Genomic DNA, 16725 nt, shown 5'->3' with positions numbered 1-16725 from the left:
CCTAGCCACTCGGAGAAAGCACCCCTTCATCTGTCCAAGGAATCCTCAAGAAGTAGACGGAGTCATGCACTCTTCAGATGTTCTATAGTTACATCTAATGGTAACAACGGCCGTCATTTGAAAACGGCTCCTGTGCACACATCCTCCAAGAACAAATCATGGAAACGTTACCAGGTGACCGTCTTTACACCTGCGTCTGCAGTGGGGAGTTGGCATAAGCTTTTGGTTGGAGGTGTGAACAGTGCCAGCTCCCCAAAGCAAGCTTTCTTTTCTGTCGTTTGAAATACGGCAGGAGAGCTAAAGTGCTATTAAAATATACTGGCTTCTGGTTCAAGAGAAATACTTTTTTGTACCAATTTAATTCACGTTTCTAAAACGGAGGCAGGGATAGCATCACAGTCTGTTCCATGAATTCCCGCTCCTTTGGGGCCTTTCCATGACAAATCATTTGTAATGGAATCTCTCTGAAGCACGGGGGAAAAATCGAAGGCGTCAAAGTGCCCTTTCCATTACAATCAATCAACTTCACTGGCCAGGATTCCGTTTGCAGAACGCAGGATAAACACGGAGCGGTGCCTGCCCAGCACTTACTCCCTGCTAGCCTCTGTTCACCTCCGTGTTCTCTTTTACATGACCACTTCCTAAAACGCGATCACTGTTAAGTAAGATCCTGGAAATCACCACCACCATGGAGAAACGACATGAAGAGTCTGCATTAAAATAATGTGATGGGTGCTCAGAAGGAAGGAGCGGCCAGGGGTCATTTCATTTTCAGGACCTCCCACCAGTCACTGCTGGATAAAGGACGGACGCTGGACACCAGTGTTTAATAAACAAAATTTATTATCCATAAGCTGAAGATACCTGAGGTTACCTGAGGACTGGCATTAAATAACTTCTTATAATAAAAGTCTGTCAAAAATACATGTATAAGTAAGTATTCATGTGTTTACAAAAGCAAACTCCGACCTCTCCCCTGCTAGAAATTGGGAACGTGCCCCCACCGGAGGCACAGACTTTCGGGAGGATGAGGCCACAAAGCTCTGCTCTTCCCACATTGTCAGAACGCCCCAAGAAGTAAGTGGCTATGCAAAGCCTAGCCTGGGGAAAAGCTGGCCCGTGGTGTGGACTCTCCAAAATGCAGACCCAACCAGAGGCCAGCCTGCCTTTCCATTTGGAGACACTGCAGAGCTTCTGGAGGTGGCCCGTTCCAGGAGCCTGGCAAACACTTCCAGAGACACTCGGGGTATGCCAACTCTGGGGCTGTGTCCTGAGTACCCAGGGCTCCAAGGCCCAGCCCGTGGATGGGTGCTCGGGGGGCACCCCCGCACACTCGGCATGTGCTGACATGCTCTCTCCAGTTCCAACAGCCACACCAGAGCCTTCCACGGAACATCTAAGTAATGAAATCTCAACATTACAGTAAAAAAGTGCAAAAGGTCTCTTTTGCAAATCTTTGTGTACAGCTGAGATGTTCAGTTCAGTGAAGCGTCTTGCCCATGCACATCCAGCACAGACACGGGCTGAACCGCACGCCCATCTGGGACATCTTCACTGGAATACAAGACCACGCATGATGCTATTTTACTTTAGATTCTGTGTAGTTTCCTGAGCATATTTTAGACGGAACTTTTTTTGGTCTGCGATCTTTGGCAGAAAAAAGGTCTCTAGCATTATTATAAAAATTGTGCATTTATTTAAAAGAAAAGGAAAAAAGACAGCTTACCTCGGCTGGCCCAACCCCTCTCCCAAAATCTGATCCCACTGTGGACGCCTCCAGCTGCGCAGGCCCTATCCACCTCCTCTGCTGGGAGACACACCCTTTGTTATCTGAGCCACTCTTCCTTCTCACAGGCCTCGCTGGAGGCCCCAGGGCCCCGGGCTCACCGTCATGTGCCCAGCCCAGCATTCCTCCGTGATGCGTAAGGACCGGGTAAGTCAATGCTTGAGGTAAGGAAAGGCAAAACCAGGGATGTGAGAGCTACAGGTCACCTGTGACTCAGCCAAGCTGCCGGCTCCATGCCGGCCCATGGTGGTGATTTCCAGCAATTTCCAGGCAACACACAAAGTAATGTCTCAATAGAGGTTATCACCAACAAGATGCAGCTGCCTGCCTGAGACGCACCCCAACAGGACACACTCTTGGTGCAGTTTAGCCAGAGGACCCGAAGGCCATTGAGAAGCTGCATGGCCATGGGTCTCGTGGCTGGCCACACGGTAAGCAAGCTCCACGCTGAGTCTGGGCTGCCCTGCCCCCCACCGCTCGGGGCTTCTGCTCCTGGTGGGCTCGAGGGGGCGGCATGGTTCCGCTTGGCACACTCAGCCACGTCTATTCCCCTTTCCAGATGGCGATCTTCCCCTCCTCCTTGCCCGACCCGCTCAGCACGTATCTGTCCTCAGCCGAGCACAGCGTCCTCACAGTGTCCATGTGCGCCACCAGCTCCTTCTCCACGGTCTTGCTCTCAGCATCAATCACGTAGATTTTCCCCTTGGGTGTTCCCTGCCACAGCCCTCGGCTGCCCACCCAGACCTGCCAGGGAGACACAGGAGGGGTCAGTGGAGGAAGGAGCCCCTCCCAGGCATGCCAGGCCTCTGCTCAGCTACCTGGAATTGATGCGTGTGCCCCCAAAACTACCTCCTTCCTGGACAGGACTCTGCCGGCTGAGGGCCAGGGCCACCTGGCAGGTGCAGAGGACCCTTCTCAGGCTTAGAACCTAATGGCCAAGGGGCTCCAGGGAACGAGACTGCATTGCGCGCTGGAAACGTGCTGGGGGTGGATTGCAAGTGTTCTCACCACCTGTGTGCAGTGATGGATATGGCAATTGGCTTGGCTGTGATGATTTCACAATGTACATTGAAATAGCACTTTGTATACTTTAGATATATGTAACTTTTGTCAATTCTGTCCCAGTAGAGTCATGGGGAAATGCTCATTAACTCCCCCCGCAGTGTCTCAGACTTGCCTGGGACCCGGAACTCCAGCTGTCCTTCCTGTTTCTCCCATTTTGGGTGGGAATGTCTAACCTCTGCCTAGCCCAGCCTTGTATTTTGGGGAGACAGACCTTCTAGCTGCACAGGTTCCCAGTGGAAGAGCGGCTGGTTCTGCCCCAGGTGGACTCGCCCACGGCTCACCCACATGGAAGGGCACTGGCTCCGCGTGGAGATTTGGCGCTCAGAACAGATGCTGGAATGAGCAAGGACTTTGGGGGATGTAGTGATGGAGGCAGTGTATTTTGCATGTGGGACAGCTGTGGATTTGGGGGTCCAGAGAGCAGACTGTAACGGGTTGAACAGTGTCCCCCAAATCCATGTCCTCCCTGAACTTCAGAATGTGAGCTTCTTCGGAAATTCAGTGTGACCAGCGTCCCCACAAGAGACACAGGCACAGGGGAGAGAGCGCCATGTGGCCTAGGCGCAGATTAGAGTGCCACGTCCACGGCCAGAGACCGTGGCCGCATGAGCAGGGGGTGGAGAGAAGGGCCTGGCGTGCAGGCTCCGCTGAGCCCCCGAGGGAGGCTGCACTGCAGACACCTTGTTTCTGGCCTCCAGCCTCGAGTATTCTGAGAAAATAAGGCTGTCACTTGAAGCCGCCCTGTTTGGGGGAGTCTGCTGTGGGGTCCTAGGAACACCTGGTTTGTGAGTGCTTGGGCCACACCATGAAACCTGCAGCCTGTGGTGACCTGTGTGCCCGCTGGTGCCAACCCTGTGCGTGCCTGTTGGAGGGGCCCTGAGAGGCGAGGGCAGGAGGGCACAGGGTGTGTGTGTGGCTGGCTCTCTGGGGAGCGTGGGGACCCGGCTGGGGCAGGCGAGACCTGGCAGGATGCTGGGGGTGGTGGGCGCTTCCCCTACCTGCTTCTTCACCCGGATCATGCAGACGATCTCAGAGCACTCCTCCAGGGGCACCCTCTCGGGGGGCTGGGCCAGGTCCTTCAGGCTCCAGATGTAAACCTCACTCCGTCCTGCACATGCCGCCCACAGCTGCTCCTGCTGAAACACGGGGCACGGTATGGGCCGTGGGCCCCGGGCCACACGCATGCTGGGCCCAGAGTCCCTGCGGGGATACCTCGGGAAGGAGCTGGAAGGCCAGGAAGGAGGTGCTGGTGTCTGTGAAGTTCTCCTCAATCTTCAGTTCTTGACGAAGGAAGCCATTCGTTGTCATGACCATGATGCTGCTACCTGTACCTGCGGAAGGGAGGAGCTAGGCTGGGGCCAGGCAGCACCACTGGCAACGTGAGATGCCCACACCTGACTCTGTTGTTGCTGCTGAGGAAACCACAGGAATCCTGTCCCTCATCCGCGGCTTTGAGCGCCGTGGCGAGAAGATGCAGCTGCTTCTCGGAGGCGGTTCAGGGCTTTCTACACCTGAAACCCACGTGGCTCCAACAGCAACTGTTCGAATTCCAGGGAACAACACCCAGCCTCTGGGGAACATGCCCTGCGTGGTTCTAAGCGCCCCTCTCATCTGTTAACCAACTCCGGCAGAACGTCCCTTTTGTAAAGCAAGAGTTTTCACATCTGTGAGATCTGTGAGCGGCTGGAAGCAGCACCATGGACGGATGTGAGGCAAGGTCTCCAGAGAAGACAGAGGTCAGCGTTCAGGAGACAGAAGCGTGCCCAGCCCTCCTTCCTTACGCTCTGACTGCAAGCATCCCTCCCTCTCCACTGCCCTACGCTAAAGCCCCGGTGTTAGCACGGAAGTGGGAGGGCAGGAGAATAGGCCTGAGAGAAGTGGGGAAGTGGGGGAGGAACAGGGGACAGGAGTGAGGGGCCAGCACAGGGGAACAGCAGCGGTGAGGCTGGCAAGAGGGGTAGTGGGTCTCAGGTACCCGTGTGCTGGACTGAGTGGCTGGGCTCCATCCTCGGAGCACAGGGGCCATGGGGCACCCTTACTGTGCCTCTCTACTCCTCACCCCTTTCTTGCCCCATGACCCCTTTCCCACGCAGGCCAGGTCCGTGCCACTGGGGCTCCGTGCCCGCCGCCCAGGTTCTGGGCCTCTGTTGCTGGCATCTGGCATCCTCTGCGCCTTTGAGGTGGACAGTGCTCTGGCTTCCCGCCTCCCCACCCTCAGTGCCCTTTGCAGTGGAAAGCGTGGAGTTCACATCTCACTCTTTCAACAGTGAAGTGAAGACTCCAGGAAGGTGAAGGGGCTGCCCGGTTGGCAGGCATCCAATGTTCATACCTGGATCCAAGCCCAGATGCCCAGGAGACCACAGCCCACCCCACAGTGCACCCAGCAGCCTGGCAGACGTGAGCCTTCCAGCACGGGTGACTGGGGGCAGAGGTCCAGCCCCTTCTAGAAAATGTCCCAAGCACCCGCCCTTCTGAGCAACACTCCACCTTGGTGGTACCCCTCCCTCACCGGGGGAGCTGCTCATCCCAGCCCGGGGCACCCCCAGCCCCACCTTGCTCAGGGCGCTGGGAGGATTAGGGCACCACCTCCCTGCTCCATGCTGTCTTGCAGGCTGCACCACCGCACCCACTGACACCCAGATGGAAATAAGACAAGGCCTGACCCAAATCTCTCAAGTGCTAACATCTGATGAGTGGCCACAATTTTTGCTCATTATCCTCATTAGAGAAAGACTCGGAATAGCCTCATAAGCAAATGCCTCCGAGTTTACCTGAGGAAAGCCCGCCTTCCTCTTGTACCTTCCTCAGTGTGGTTAACAGGAAAACCACCTGTTGCATTCAGACAAGTCAAACGGGAAAGTGAAGAGGCTCGTGTGTAAAGATACAACGCTTACAACGAGGCTGTCGGCCCGCATGGTGGCTCACGCCCGTAAACCCAGCACCGTGGGAGGCCAAGGCAGGAAGACGGCTACGGCCCAGGAGTTCAAGACCGGCCTGGGCAACATAGTGAGACGCCTCTCAAACAAAAACCCTTGTCCGTCCTCACCTCGTCTCTGGTCTCCCCGGCTAGCTTAATCCAAAATGCAACTGCAGAGGACAACTTCTCACTCTCACACACACACACACACACACACACACACACACACACGTGACGGTCCCTAGAGACCAAGCAGAGCCAAGGGCCCGGTCCCTGAAAGAGGAGAGAGACTGCAGCGCTGCAGTCACCCGGCTTTCTCCGAGGCCCCGAGGAGTCCAAGTTCCAGCAGTGCACAGCAGCCCGGCCTGGCCGAGGTAGGTTTGGGGCTGCCGGCATGGCTGGAAATGGAGAAAAAAGAGCCTCAAGATGAGGGAACCCCAAAATAAACATAAATGTCCTCGAATCCCTGGCTGCTGCCTAAACTGCAAATAGCAGAAAGTGGTAGCTGGAACATTCTGGAACCAAGAAGGCATTTCAGTGCTTCCTGGGGCTAGAGGGGAGGTTAATAATAGTTCCAACTCAGGGGTGTCCAATCCTTCAGTTTCCCTGGGCCATGCATAAATTCACTAACACCAACAACAGCTGATTTGCAAAAAATAATCTCATAACTTTTTTTAAAAAGTTCTCGAATTTTTGTTGGGCCACATGCAAAGCCATCCTGGGCCGCGTGCAGCCCCCAGGCCATGGGCTGGACAAGCTTGCTCTAGCTCATCCGAGTAGAAAGGATTGGTTACAGCTTGGGTGTCCCTGGAAATCTCAAAGGCCATGCATTAAGAGTGAAGACCACGCTCCAGGACTAGGGTCAAAACTGAAATAGACTCACCCTAGAAAAACTAAAACCAAGCCTCTGCATGGAATCAAAGTGACCTGCCGGTAATTTAAGGACCTGCCAGAACACACCCAATGCTCTTTAAAGCTATACTTGTATCAGAACAGACTACAAATCAGAGATTCTAAGAGACAAATAAGGTCCCAATATAATGATAAAAGAGTGAATTCGGCAAGAGGATAAACAATTAAAATCTTCATGTACCCAACACCGGAGCTCTCTGGTACATAAAGCAAACGCTGATCAATCTAAAGGAGAGACCGACCGCAATACAGTCACAGCGGGGGGCTTCAACACCCCACTCAGCATCACCTAGCCAGGAAGTCAACAAACACTGGAGTTCAACCACACGCTGGACCAAAGAGGCCTGCTATTCACAGAACATTTCACCCAACTGTGGCTGAGACACGATCTTTTCATCAGCACGTGGAACATCCTCCGGAATAGACCATATCATAGGCCACAAAAGAAGTCTGAGCGATTTCAAAAAAGTAGAAATCTTACCAAGCATCTTTTCTGATCACAGCAGAACAAAACTAGAGATCAGTAAGAGAAACCGAACACGAGGAGATTAAGCAGCCCGCTCCCAAACAACACTGGGTCAATGAAGAAATTAAAAAGAAATTTAAAAATTGTCTTGAAACAAATGAAAATGGAGATACAACAACCCCTAATCCATGGGAGACAGTGAAAGCGGCACTAAGAGGGAAGTTGACAGCAATAAACACCTATATCCAAAAAGGAGACTTCAAAGAAACAACTTAAAGACGCACCTCAAGGAACGAGAAAAGCAAGAACAAACCCAACCCCAAATTAGAAGAAATGATAAAGATCAGAGCAGAAATAGAAAAAATGCACACTGAAAAAAATATGGAAGACCAACAAAATGAAAAGTTGTTTTTAAAAGATAAACATCTACAAACCTTTAGCTAGACTAAGAAGAAAAGAGAGATGACCCAAATAAATCGGAAATGAAGACACAGCAAATGAGACCACAGAAATACAAAGAATCACCACAGACCATTTTCAGCAACTACACACCGAAAAATGGGAAAAGCTAGAAGAACAGAATAAATTCCTGGACACACACAACCTAACTCAAGACTGAACCACCAAGAAATGGGAAACTTCAACAAACCAACCATCAGTAACGAAATCAAAGTCACAACAAAACTTCTCCAGTCAAAGCAAAGCCTCTTCACTTCTGACTTCTACAGCCTTTAAAAAAGAACTAATACCAATCCTAATGAAACTCTTCAAGGAAACACTTCCAGACTCATTCTAGGAAGCCGGCATGACCCTGATACCAAAACCGCTATTTGGCTCCCACATGTGAGTGAGTGGATCTCATGAAGACAGAGAGGAGACTGGGAAGGCCAGGAGGGTGGGTGGAAGGGTGAAGAGAAGTTGGTTAATGGGTATCAATGTATGTTTTGGGGTTTTTACAGTTTTTTAGAGAGGCTCTTGCTCTGTCGCCCAGGCTGGAGTGCAGACCCTTATAGGTCACTGCAGCCTTGAACTCCTGGACTTAAGCAGTTTTCCCACCTCAGCCTCCTGAGTAGCTGGGATTACAGGAGCAAGCCACCGAGCCCAGCTCCAAGTTTTCTTTTTCTTTTTAAAAAACATTTGTTTATAGAGACAGGGTCTTGCTATGTTGGCCAGGCTGGTCTCTTAAGTCCCAGCCTCAAGCAATCCTTCTGCCTTGGCCTCCCAAAGTGCTTACAAGCATGTGCCACTGCACCCAGCCCACATATACAATTTGGTAGAACAATACCTAGTTGTCAACAGGTCCGTAGGGTGACTATAATAATCTACTGCACATTTCAAAATAGCTAGCAGAAAATAATTTAAATGTTTTTAGCATAAAGAAATGACAAATATTTAAGGTAATGAGTATCTTAAGCACACTGATCTGATCTGCACAAATTACATGAATGTGTTAAATTATCACATGTACCCCCAAAGTATGTACATCTATTATGCATCAAGTAAAAAGTTACTATACATGTGAAACATCAAAATGTGACGCAACATCAAGAGAAAAACAGTACATAGAACCACAGATGATCCAGTGTCTAGCAGACAACTTTATACCAATAATTACAAATCTATTTTAAAACTTTTTTTTTTTTTTTTTTTGAGACACAGTCTCACTCTGTGGGCCAGGCTGGAGTGCAGTGGCATGATCTCGGCTCACTGCAACCTCCGCTTCCCAGACTCAAGCGATTCTTGTACCTCAGTCTCCTGAGTAGCTGGGATTACAGGCATGCGTGCGCCACCACACTGGGCTAGATTTTGTATTTTTAGTAGAGACGGGGTTTCCCCACATTAGCTAGGTTGGTCTTGAACTCCTAACCTCAGGTAATCCACCTGCCTCAGCCTCCCAAAGTGCTGGGATTATAGGTGTGAGCCACCACACCCAGGTATACATTTTAAAACTTACAGGAAGATATCAATAGAATGCATGAAGAAATGAAGAATTCAGGAGAGAAATGGAAGTTGTAGAACTAAAATGAAAATTCACTGGAAGGATTTAACAGCAGGAGAACACAGAAGAAAGGTTCAGGGCTTATCCAAACAAAAGTACAAAGAGAAAAAAGAATGAAAAACAATTGTTAACAGTGCCCAAGACTTGTGGGACAGTATCAAGTGGAGATTATATATTATATACACATATAAAGAGGGCAAGTAGGGCCAAAGGAATATTTGGAAAGATAATGGTTAAAATTTTTCCAAAATGTATGACCACAGACCCCAAGCAAGACCAACACAAAGATCTTCATACCTAAGCACCCAGTGCAACTAACGGAAGCCAAAGATGAGCCTTTACAGCAGCTCGAGAAGACTGACACACACGGCCAAACAATAATATGAACGATGGCAGATTTCTCAACAGGAACAAAGAGGAAAACGGGATGATATTTCTAAGGAGCTAGAAAAAATAAGAACTATCCATCAGCCTTGAATTTGTTTCCAGCAGACTCAAATTCTATGAAGCGCTAAAGGAAATTACTCCGGCTACTGGGAAAAAAATGTAAGACGGAAACCTGGGTCTCTAGGAAGAAATGAGGCTCACTGGAAAAGGTAATATATGGGCAATTTCTTAATTTTTCTTAATTTTCTTAAAAGATCATTGACTGCTTAAGCGAAATACTGTAAGCTTCTTACCCATCCATGAGGCAGTAGCGTAGTTGAGGAGGAAGGTGGTCGGTTAAGGTTGCATATTGCAATTCTTAGAGCAACCACCATAAAGTGAAACAAATGTAATGCTTAAAAACAATAAAGAAGGTTAATTTGAACATAAAAATATTCAATCCAAAAGAAGGCAAGAAAGGAAGAACAAAAGAAATCAGACGAGGGGAATAGGCACCATCGTTGGCTCGCACCCAAACACGTCACTGCTGCCCTGAAAGTGAGCGGAGCCGTGGGCAGGGGCCCACACGGGCACTGCTCAGGGGTGGCATTGGGGGCACCGGGCACAGGACAGGGCGCTCAGCAACATCAGCCGTGAGGGAGCCACAAACCCAAACCTCAAGACACCACACCCGCTGGGATGGTTTCAATAAAAACAGGTAAGAACAGGTTTGGGTTCAGATATGAAGAAACGAACCCTGAGACCGCAGGGGGGTGGAAGCTGCTCCCGCCACCTCAGAAAACAGTCTAACAGTTCTTCAGTTAAGCAGAGGTACCCAGTGTCCACCTGGGGCAGGGGAAGGATGACCAAGTGGTTCCATATGCACACGACGCAAGAAGGAGCGAGCTATTGATACTGATGCTCAGGAAGCTATCGCTGAGCCCTAAACACATTCTGCCGACTGAATACAGCCAGGTGCAAAAGAATGCATACTGTAGAGTCCATTTACAGAAAGTTCTGTAAATCCCAAATTCAGAGTGACGGAACTAAGAGCACCTGTATCCCCTGAAAGTGGGGCATGGCCCAGAAAGGGAACACCTGTGATGGAAACACCGCATCTTGATTTGTTTCATGGCTATGTAGTTTACATGTTTGACAAACTGCAACAAACTGAGCCCTTTTTGGTGGGTTTTACTACTTGTGAACCATGCTTCCATGACAAAAAAGAAAACATATTCCCAGTTGTCACTCATGTAATCCAGCACATTCCAAGGAAGACCTCAAAGTGCAGGCAGCTTCTGTGCTCTGCAGCGTCCAGAAACGCAGACACAAGGCTCCAAGCGAAGCACCCGCTGCTGCTCCTCCCATCACCCCTGGCAAAATGCCCAGCCTGGGTCCATGGAGAGTCCCAGGCCACAGCTCTGTGCCAAGTGGCCGAGGGTAACATGGCACGGGCTCGCTGGCTGGCACCAGGTGTGGAGACATGACGCACACAGAGGCCTCCCGGGAGAAGCAGCCATGACTCCAGGGGACACCTGGGCCAGCTTCAACCCCAGAGCAGGGCACAGCGAAAGGCACAGCGAAAGCCAAGGTGAGGGGCAGCAGAGCAGTGGTGCATCCAGGCAAGCACGCGTCCCACTGGCCGCTGGGTAGAAAATCAGAGGGAGGCCTGGGAACCCCAAGAGCAGCAACGCAGATGGAGCAAAGGCTGCTCAGAGCGCAGAAAAGGAGCCGGTTTAAAACACAGACTGGAAAGGCATGAGGCAGAGGAGAGCCGCTTTCTGCTCAGCTTCCTTTCCCCAGAGCAGGGAGCTAGGGTGCCACTCTGATGGGGCCGGACTTACAGCACCACAGGCGGCCGCCGTGCAGTCTGATGGACGTGAGGCCGCCGCTTGGCAGCTGGAAGCGGCTGGTCACCCGCAGCGTGCGCACGTTCCACGCCAGCACCGTGCCGTCCACGCTGCACGAGTACACCTCGCTGGGGGCACAAAACACACACACACACACACACCTTTAACTTGGGCCCTTGAAAACACTGCACACGTCTTAACCCAGGAAAGAACCAAGTCACATTAGAGAAAACGTGCTCAACACGGGTAACATGCGAACATGAAAATAACATGCACTCATACTCCGGATGTGGCCACAGCCAGGCTTGGCTCAAATGAACTGATTCGGGGGAAAAGGTGGGTTTCGGGGGATGCCCACCTGTCCTACCACCAGGGGCCACAGGCTCAATGAGCTGTTGGTCACAGAGCCACGACGTGACCATGAACTGAAATGGAGCCTCGTCGGTGCGCTCCATTCACACAGGGGGCCTGCTCTTCAAAGCTCACTGGTGACATGGCCGGCTGCAGGTGCAGGCGGCTATGTGTGGGGCGGGGCTTGGGCCTGTGCCCTGCACCACCCCGGCACCTCCTGAGCCAGTTTTGCCTCCAGGCTAGCACCTCCTTTCCCACCCAAACAAGGCACCCCGGACACTAAGTCAGGGGAAAAGGAGTGGGGAGCGTGGCACCGCATGCAGGGCTGGGGCTGCCTGGACCAACTGGGCAGCCTTGGGCAGCCCCACCCCAACGAGCCTCTGCTTGAGGAGACCCCCCCCATCTCCCTGGACGTCCACTGTGTCCAGTGCCGCTCCCAACATGGGGCAGCAGCACAAGGCAGGCCAGGCCAACACTGAGCACTCAGGTGATCTCCCAGGAATCCAGGCTTCTGATACCATGGCTGGTGTTCCTCTGGGAGGCTGTGCCCTCTCGGGGCTGCCCCAGGCTGCCATGCCCACAGCAGGCTCGGCAGGAAGGCTGGGGTGGCACCTTCATCACCACCCTTGGCTCGTTTTGGTCTTGTGGGTTCTCTGCACCCATGAGCAGAAGGGGACCGGGGACACCAGCCAGCTTTTCTCATTCCAGGTCCACTTCACTCTGTATGCCCTGCCTGGCCCCTGTGGGCATGAGCCTTGGGACCCCTACCCTCTGTGCCTCATGCCCCACCCAGGAGCCAAACAATCCCTTGTCCCAGCAGAGCCCGCCTGCACCTGGGCGCCTTCTGTCCGTCCTGCACGATCAAGTCCATGACGCTGGAGCGGTGGTCTGTGAGCTGCTTGTTGCAGGACATGCTGTGGACATTGATGATGTAGATGACGGAGTCCTCTGAGCCCACCCACACCTGGTTCTGGTCTGCCATCACCATGCAGTTCTGCAGAGGCCACGGGAACATGAGAACACAGTCAGCTCTCGTTACCGGTGAAGTTCTGTTCCATACGTTTACTGCAAATGCTGGAGCGGATGTGGAACCATTGCTCCTAGGGGACACGCCAGCTCAGGGTCCTGTGAGCCTCTGGGTCCTGACGTTCTCACCAACCCTTCAGTACACAGCCCTGTTCTCTGCGTGCTTCTGTTCACAGACACCTTATTCGCTATGTATGGTTGATTCATTAACATGGAACCCACGGCCGCCAGCACGGTAACTGCGGCCTGAACAAAGTTCATCTGACACATGCATTTTCTCTGCAAGACGGGTCACCACCCCCTTGTGCTTTGGGAGCGCGATGCTTGCGGCTATCTCAAACGGTAAAACCACCAACAAAACGCAAAAAATGTGAAGACCGCGGCACCAATCAGGCCGAGGACAGGACACTCGTTGGCCCAGAAAACGCACATCAGGCGACTCCGGTTTTTGCCCACTCTGGGCACGTGCATGTATGTGGATCACCAAGAAAGCACCACGAGGATTTGTTTTGGGAGTTACAAATAAATATTAGCCGGTAGTTGAATTTGCAAATACAGGATCTCCAAATGATGAGACCCGACTGTGTGTGAACAGGCAAAACTGGCAGTGCTCCCGGTGGCTAAGACGTGCTCAGGGTTCCTGGCTAAGCGGTCAGCACGATTGCTTTTAGACTTTTTTTTTTTTTTTGAGACAGGATCTCAACTTGTCACCCAAGCTGGAGTGCAGTGGCATGGTCATGGCTCACTGCAGCCTCAGCCTCCCAGGCTCAAGCGATTCTCCTGCCTCAGCCTCCCAAGTAGCTGGGACTAGTCCCACCATGCCTGGCTAATGTCTTCAATTTTTAGTAGAGATACGGTATGCCCATGTTGCCCAGGCTGGTCTCGAACTCCTAGACTCAAGCAATCCTCCTGCTTCAGCCCCTCAACATGCTGGGATTACAGGCGTGAGCCACTGTGCCCAGGCTTGAAATGCTTATAACTAAAAATTAAATTTAGAAAAATAATTTCCCAATTTTTCCTTTTTTTTTTTTTTTTTGGTTTAAAGCATTATTAGACTTTTGTAAATGTTTTTACTGTATCATGGATCCTGTGACTTTATCATCTGAGACTCATTATTTGCATATGGGGAAAATGGTTTAGCAATCTTATCATCTTGCTAACATGGAGCCCTCTCAGCAGTATATATTTGAATTCACGATATTTGTTTTATAGCGGTTTTGCAAGCACATACTGTGCCATGGATTGCCACATTATTTTAGACAAGGGAACACTGCCATCAAAATTGATACCACGGCCGGGCGTGGTGGCTCACACCTGTAATCCCAGCACTTTGGGAGGCTGAGGCGGATGGATCACTTGAGCCCAGGAGTTTGAGGCAGCCTGGGCAGCATGGTGAAACCCCGTCTCTACTCAAAATACCAAAATTAGCTGGTGTGGTGGCACGCCTGTAATCCCAGCTACTTGGGAGGCTAAGGTGGGGAGGGGGGTCACTGAAGCCAGGACGTCGGGGCTGCAGTGAGCCGTGATGGCACCACTGCACTCCAGCCATGGGCAATGGCACTGAGACCCTTTCAAAAAAAAATTGATACCCAACAATGCCTAATGTATACTTGGGCACTGGAGTGTTCTTTTCACATTAAACATGTAAAAAAAATAAATCCTATCATGCTCAAAGAGTAAGGCATGAGGATTTCCCAGCAGACCCCACGAGGCTGCATTGGAGGAGGACTGCAGGTGTGAAGATATTCTGGAAAGTATAAAATGCAACTGAAGTGTGGAAATCATCTGTGAATCCATGAGTGAGAACAGGAGAAACACGGACAGAGGATGTGCAGCACTCAGCAGGGGCATGCGGGGCCGCAGAGCACGGGAGCTCCTGGGCGGCCTCTCGAGGGCAGGGAAGTGCACACAGAGCCGCAGCAAACAGGGACAATCCCCAAGAAATGGCGGTCTGGAGGCAGGAGGGCCCTGGGGGCCTGGAGAGATGAGCAGGGCAGGACTCCCAGCTCCTACGCTCAAGACAGCATGGTCACGGAAGAGGCGACACCATGGCACTGCCACAGACACATCACTAAAAGTGCATTCACAGTTGTATTTGTTTTAAAATTATCAGAAACAATTCAAACTTGCTTTTAATCAGGGGTGTCCAATCTTTTGGCTCTCCTGAGCCACACTGGAAGAAGAATTGTCTTGGGCCACACATAAAATACATGAACGTTAATGATAGCTGATGAGCTAAAAGGAGAAAGACTGCAAAGAAAAACTCATCATGTCTTAGGAAAGTTGACGCATTTGTGTTAGGCCTGTTCAAAGCTGTCCTGGGCCACATGCAGGCCCACTATGGCCCAGCTGCAGGCCACAGACTGGACAAGTTTGCTCTAACAGAAAGGAATTGTGCCATGAGTGGACGCTGAGTTTCGCTGGGCCCTGGCCTCTCTGCCACCTGGCACGTGGGGACAGCTGGATAACACTCAAGTCACTGCAGTGGGAGCTGTCTCCTATTTTGCTCCAAGAGAGACCCAGTCACGACTGTGCCCCCAGGAAACACCAGGGTGTACAGGAGACTGCAGGACCATTTTAAGGTCTGGTATGCACAGGAAGCTTAGCGCTACAGTGCGGGATGTGAGAAGCATTCTCGGTCTGGGCAACATGGCAAAACCTCAACTCTACAAAAAACACAAAATTAGCCAGGCATGGTGGCAGGAACCTATAGTCCCAGTTCCTAGGGAGGCTGAGGTGGGAGGATCACTTGAGCCCAGGAGGTCGAGGCTGCAGTGAGCCATGGTTGTACCACTGCACTCCAGCCTGAGCAACAGAGCAAGAGCCTGTCTCAGAAAAGAGTAAAAGTTGTTGTTCCCAAAGGGTGGTGTGAGGCCCCTGATAAGCAGGCAGAGACCACAGTGGCTCCACTTCACAGACCTGACATTTTTGATGTTTATTACTATTACTGTTTGTTTGTTTGAGACTGGGTCTGGCTAAAGGCATGCTCCACCATGCCCGACTAAATTTTGTATTTTTTGTAGAGACGGGGTCTCACTCTGTTGCCCAGGCAGGTCTCAAAGTCCTGGGCTCGAGTGATCCAAAGTGTTGGGATTACAGGTGTGAGCCACTGCAATCAATGTATTTGGGAGTAGGGGGTGGCGGGCAGGGCGTGGCCTGAAATCTATTTTTAGATGAGAGAGAGTCAAAGCCATTATTGTCTCCCTCAATAAGAACGTTAAGTAGAAGGTTGGAACAAGCTTACACTTAATATAAAATCTTGAGGTAAAAGTTAAGACCCGCTGTTTACAGAAAGTGAGCAATGCTGTGAAAGAGCGCGTACCCTGTCGCATACAGGTGATCACGCTCGGGTTTCAGAAATCATGCAGGAATGCAGAGGCGGCTTTCCTGACGCTTCGTGTACTCACCACCTTAGCGGTGCCCACTTTAAAGGAGTGCTGGTGGACTGTCCAGGAAGAAGCATCGAACACTGTCACCTTGCCTTCGCTCAGAGCACACCATAACTTGGGGTGAGCATTTTCAACTTTTTCGGCTGGGTCAAGATGCCCTAAAGAGAAGAGCAGCCCAAAAATGTTAGGAGGAAGTGCTTTTGCTGGAGTGCCACTGCTCAGGTGTCTCCCGGGCCCTCCTAAGCTGCAAGTCCATGCTAGGTGCTGCACATACAAAGATGGGCCCCTGCAGAGGCTGCCCTGCCTTCCCGGAGCTCAGAGTCAAAGGAGCAGCTGGCTGGTGAGAGGGCCACGCAGGCAGGGGCAGAGCCGAATGCCCGGGAGCTTTGCTAAGCCAGGACCCGCGGCTGAGTGAGCATTCACCAGAGAAAACAGCCAGGCAGAGGGAATTGGAAGAGGGAGCAGGTGGGCCCAGAAGAGAGAGAGCGAGGGAGGGAAGGAGGGAGAGAGGGAGGGAGAAAGGGAAGGAGGGAGGGAGGGAGGGAGAAAGAGAAGGAGGGAGGGAGGGAGGGAGAAAGGGAAGGAGGGAGGGAGGGAG

The 16725-nt window shown here is 51.6% G+C and overlaps 1 protein-coding gene across 5 annotated transcripts in view; it reads right to left on the bottom strand.

The window, feature by feature from the left end:
- Positions 1-820: 820 nt before the first annotated feature.
- The window catches only part of DENND3 (DENN domain containing 3), a 73544-nt gene continuing 57639 nt past the window's right edge, over positions 821-16725 (bottom strand). For 2 of the 5 annotated variants that reach the window (XM_032246747.1, XM_032246754.1), the window contains exons 14-19: positions 16146-16285; positions 12546-12706; positions 11356-11489; positions 4064-4182; positions 3850-3987; positions 2330-2530 (exon numbers count right to left, since the gene is read on the bottom strand). In XM_032246747.1, the coding sequence (XP_032102638.1) occupies positions 2330-2530; positions 3850-3987; positions 4064-4182; positions 11356-11489; positions 12546-12706; positions 16146-16285 (893 nt within the window). Of the gene's footprint in view, positions 2531-3849; positions 3988-4063; positions 4183-11355; positions 11490-12545; positions 12707-16145; positions 16286-16725 lie in introns of those variants that run through there. The other 3 variants (XM_032246723.1, XM_032246730.1, XM_032246738.1) reach the window with 3 other exon arrangements.

This window comes from Sapajus apella, unplaced genomic scaffold (assembly GCF_009761245.1).
Source record: "Sapajus apella isolate SASKATOON/1434 unplaced genomic scaffold, GSC_monkey_1.0 scaffold3, whole genome shotgun sequence".
Taxonomy (NCBI): Eukaryota; Metazoa; Chordata; class Mammalia; order Primates; family Cebidae; genus Sapajus; species Sapajus apella.
This window is presented reverse-complemented; position numbering and strand designations above follow the sequence as displayed.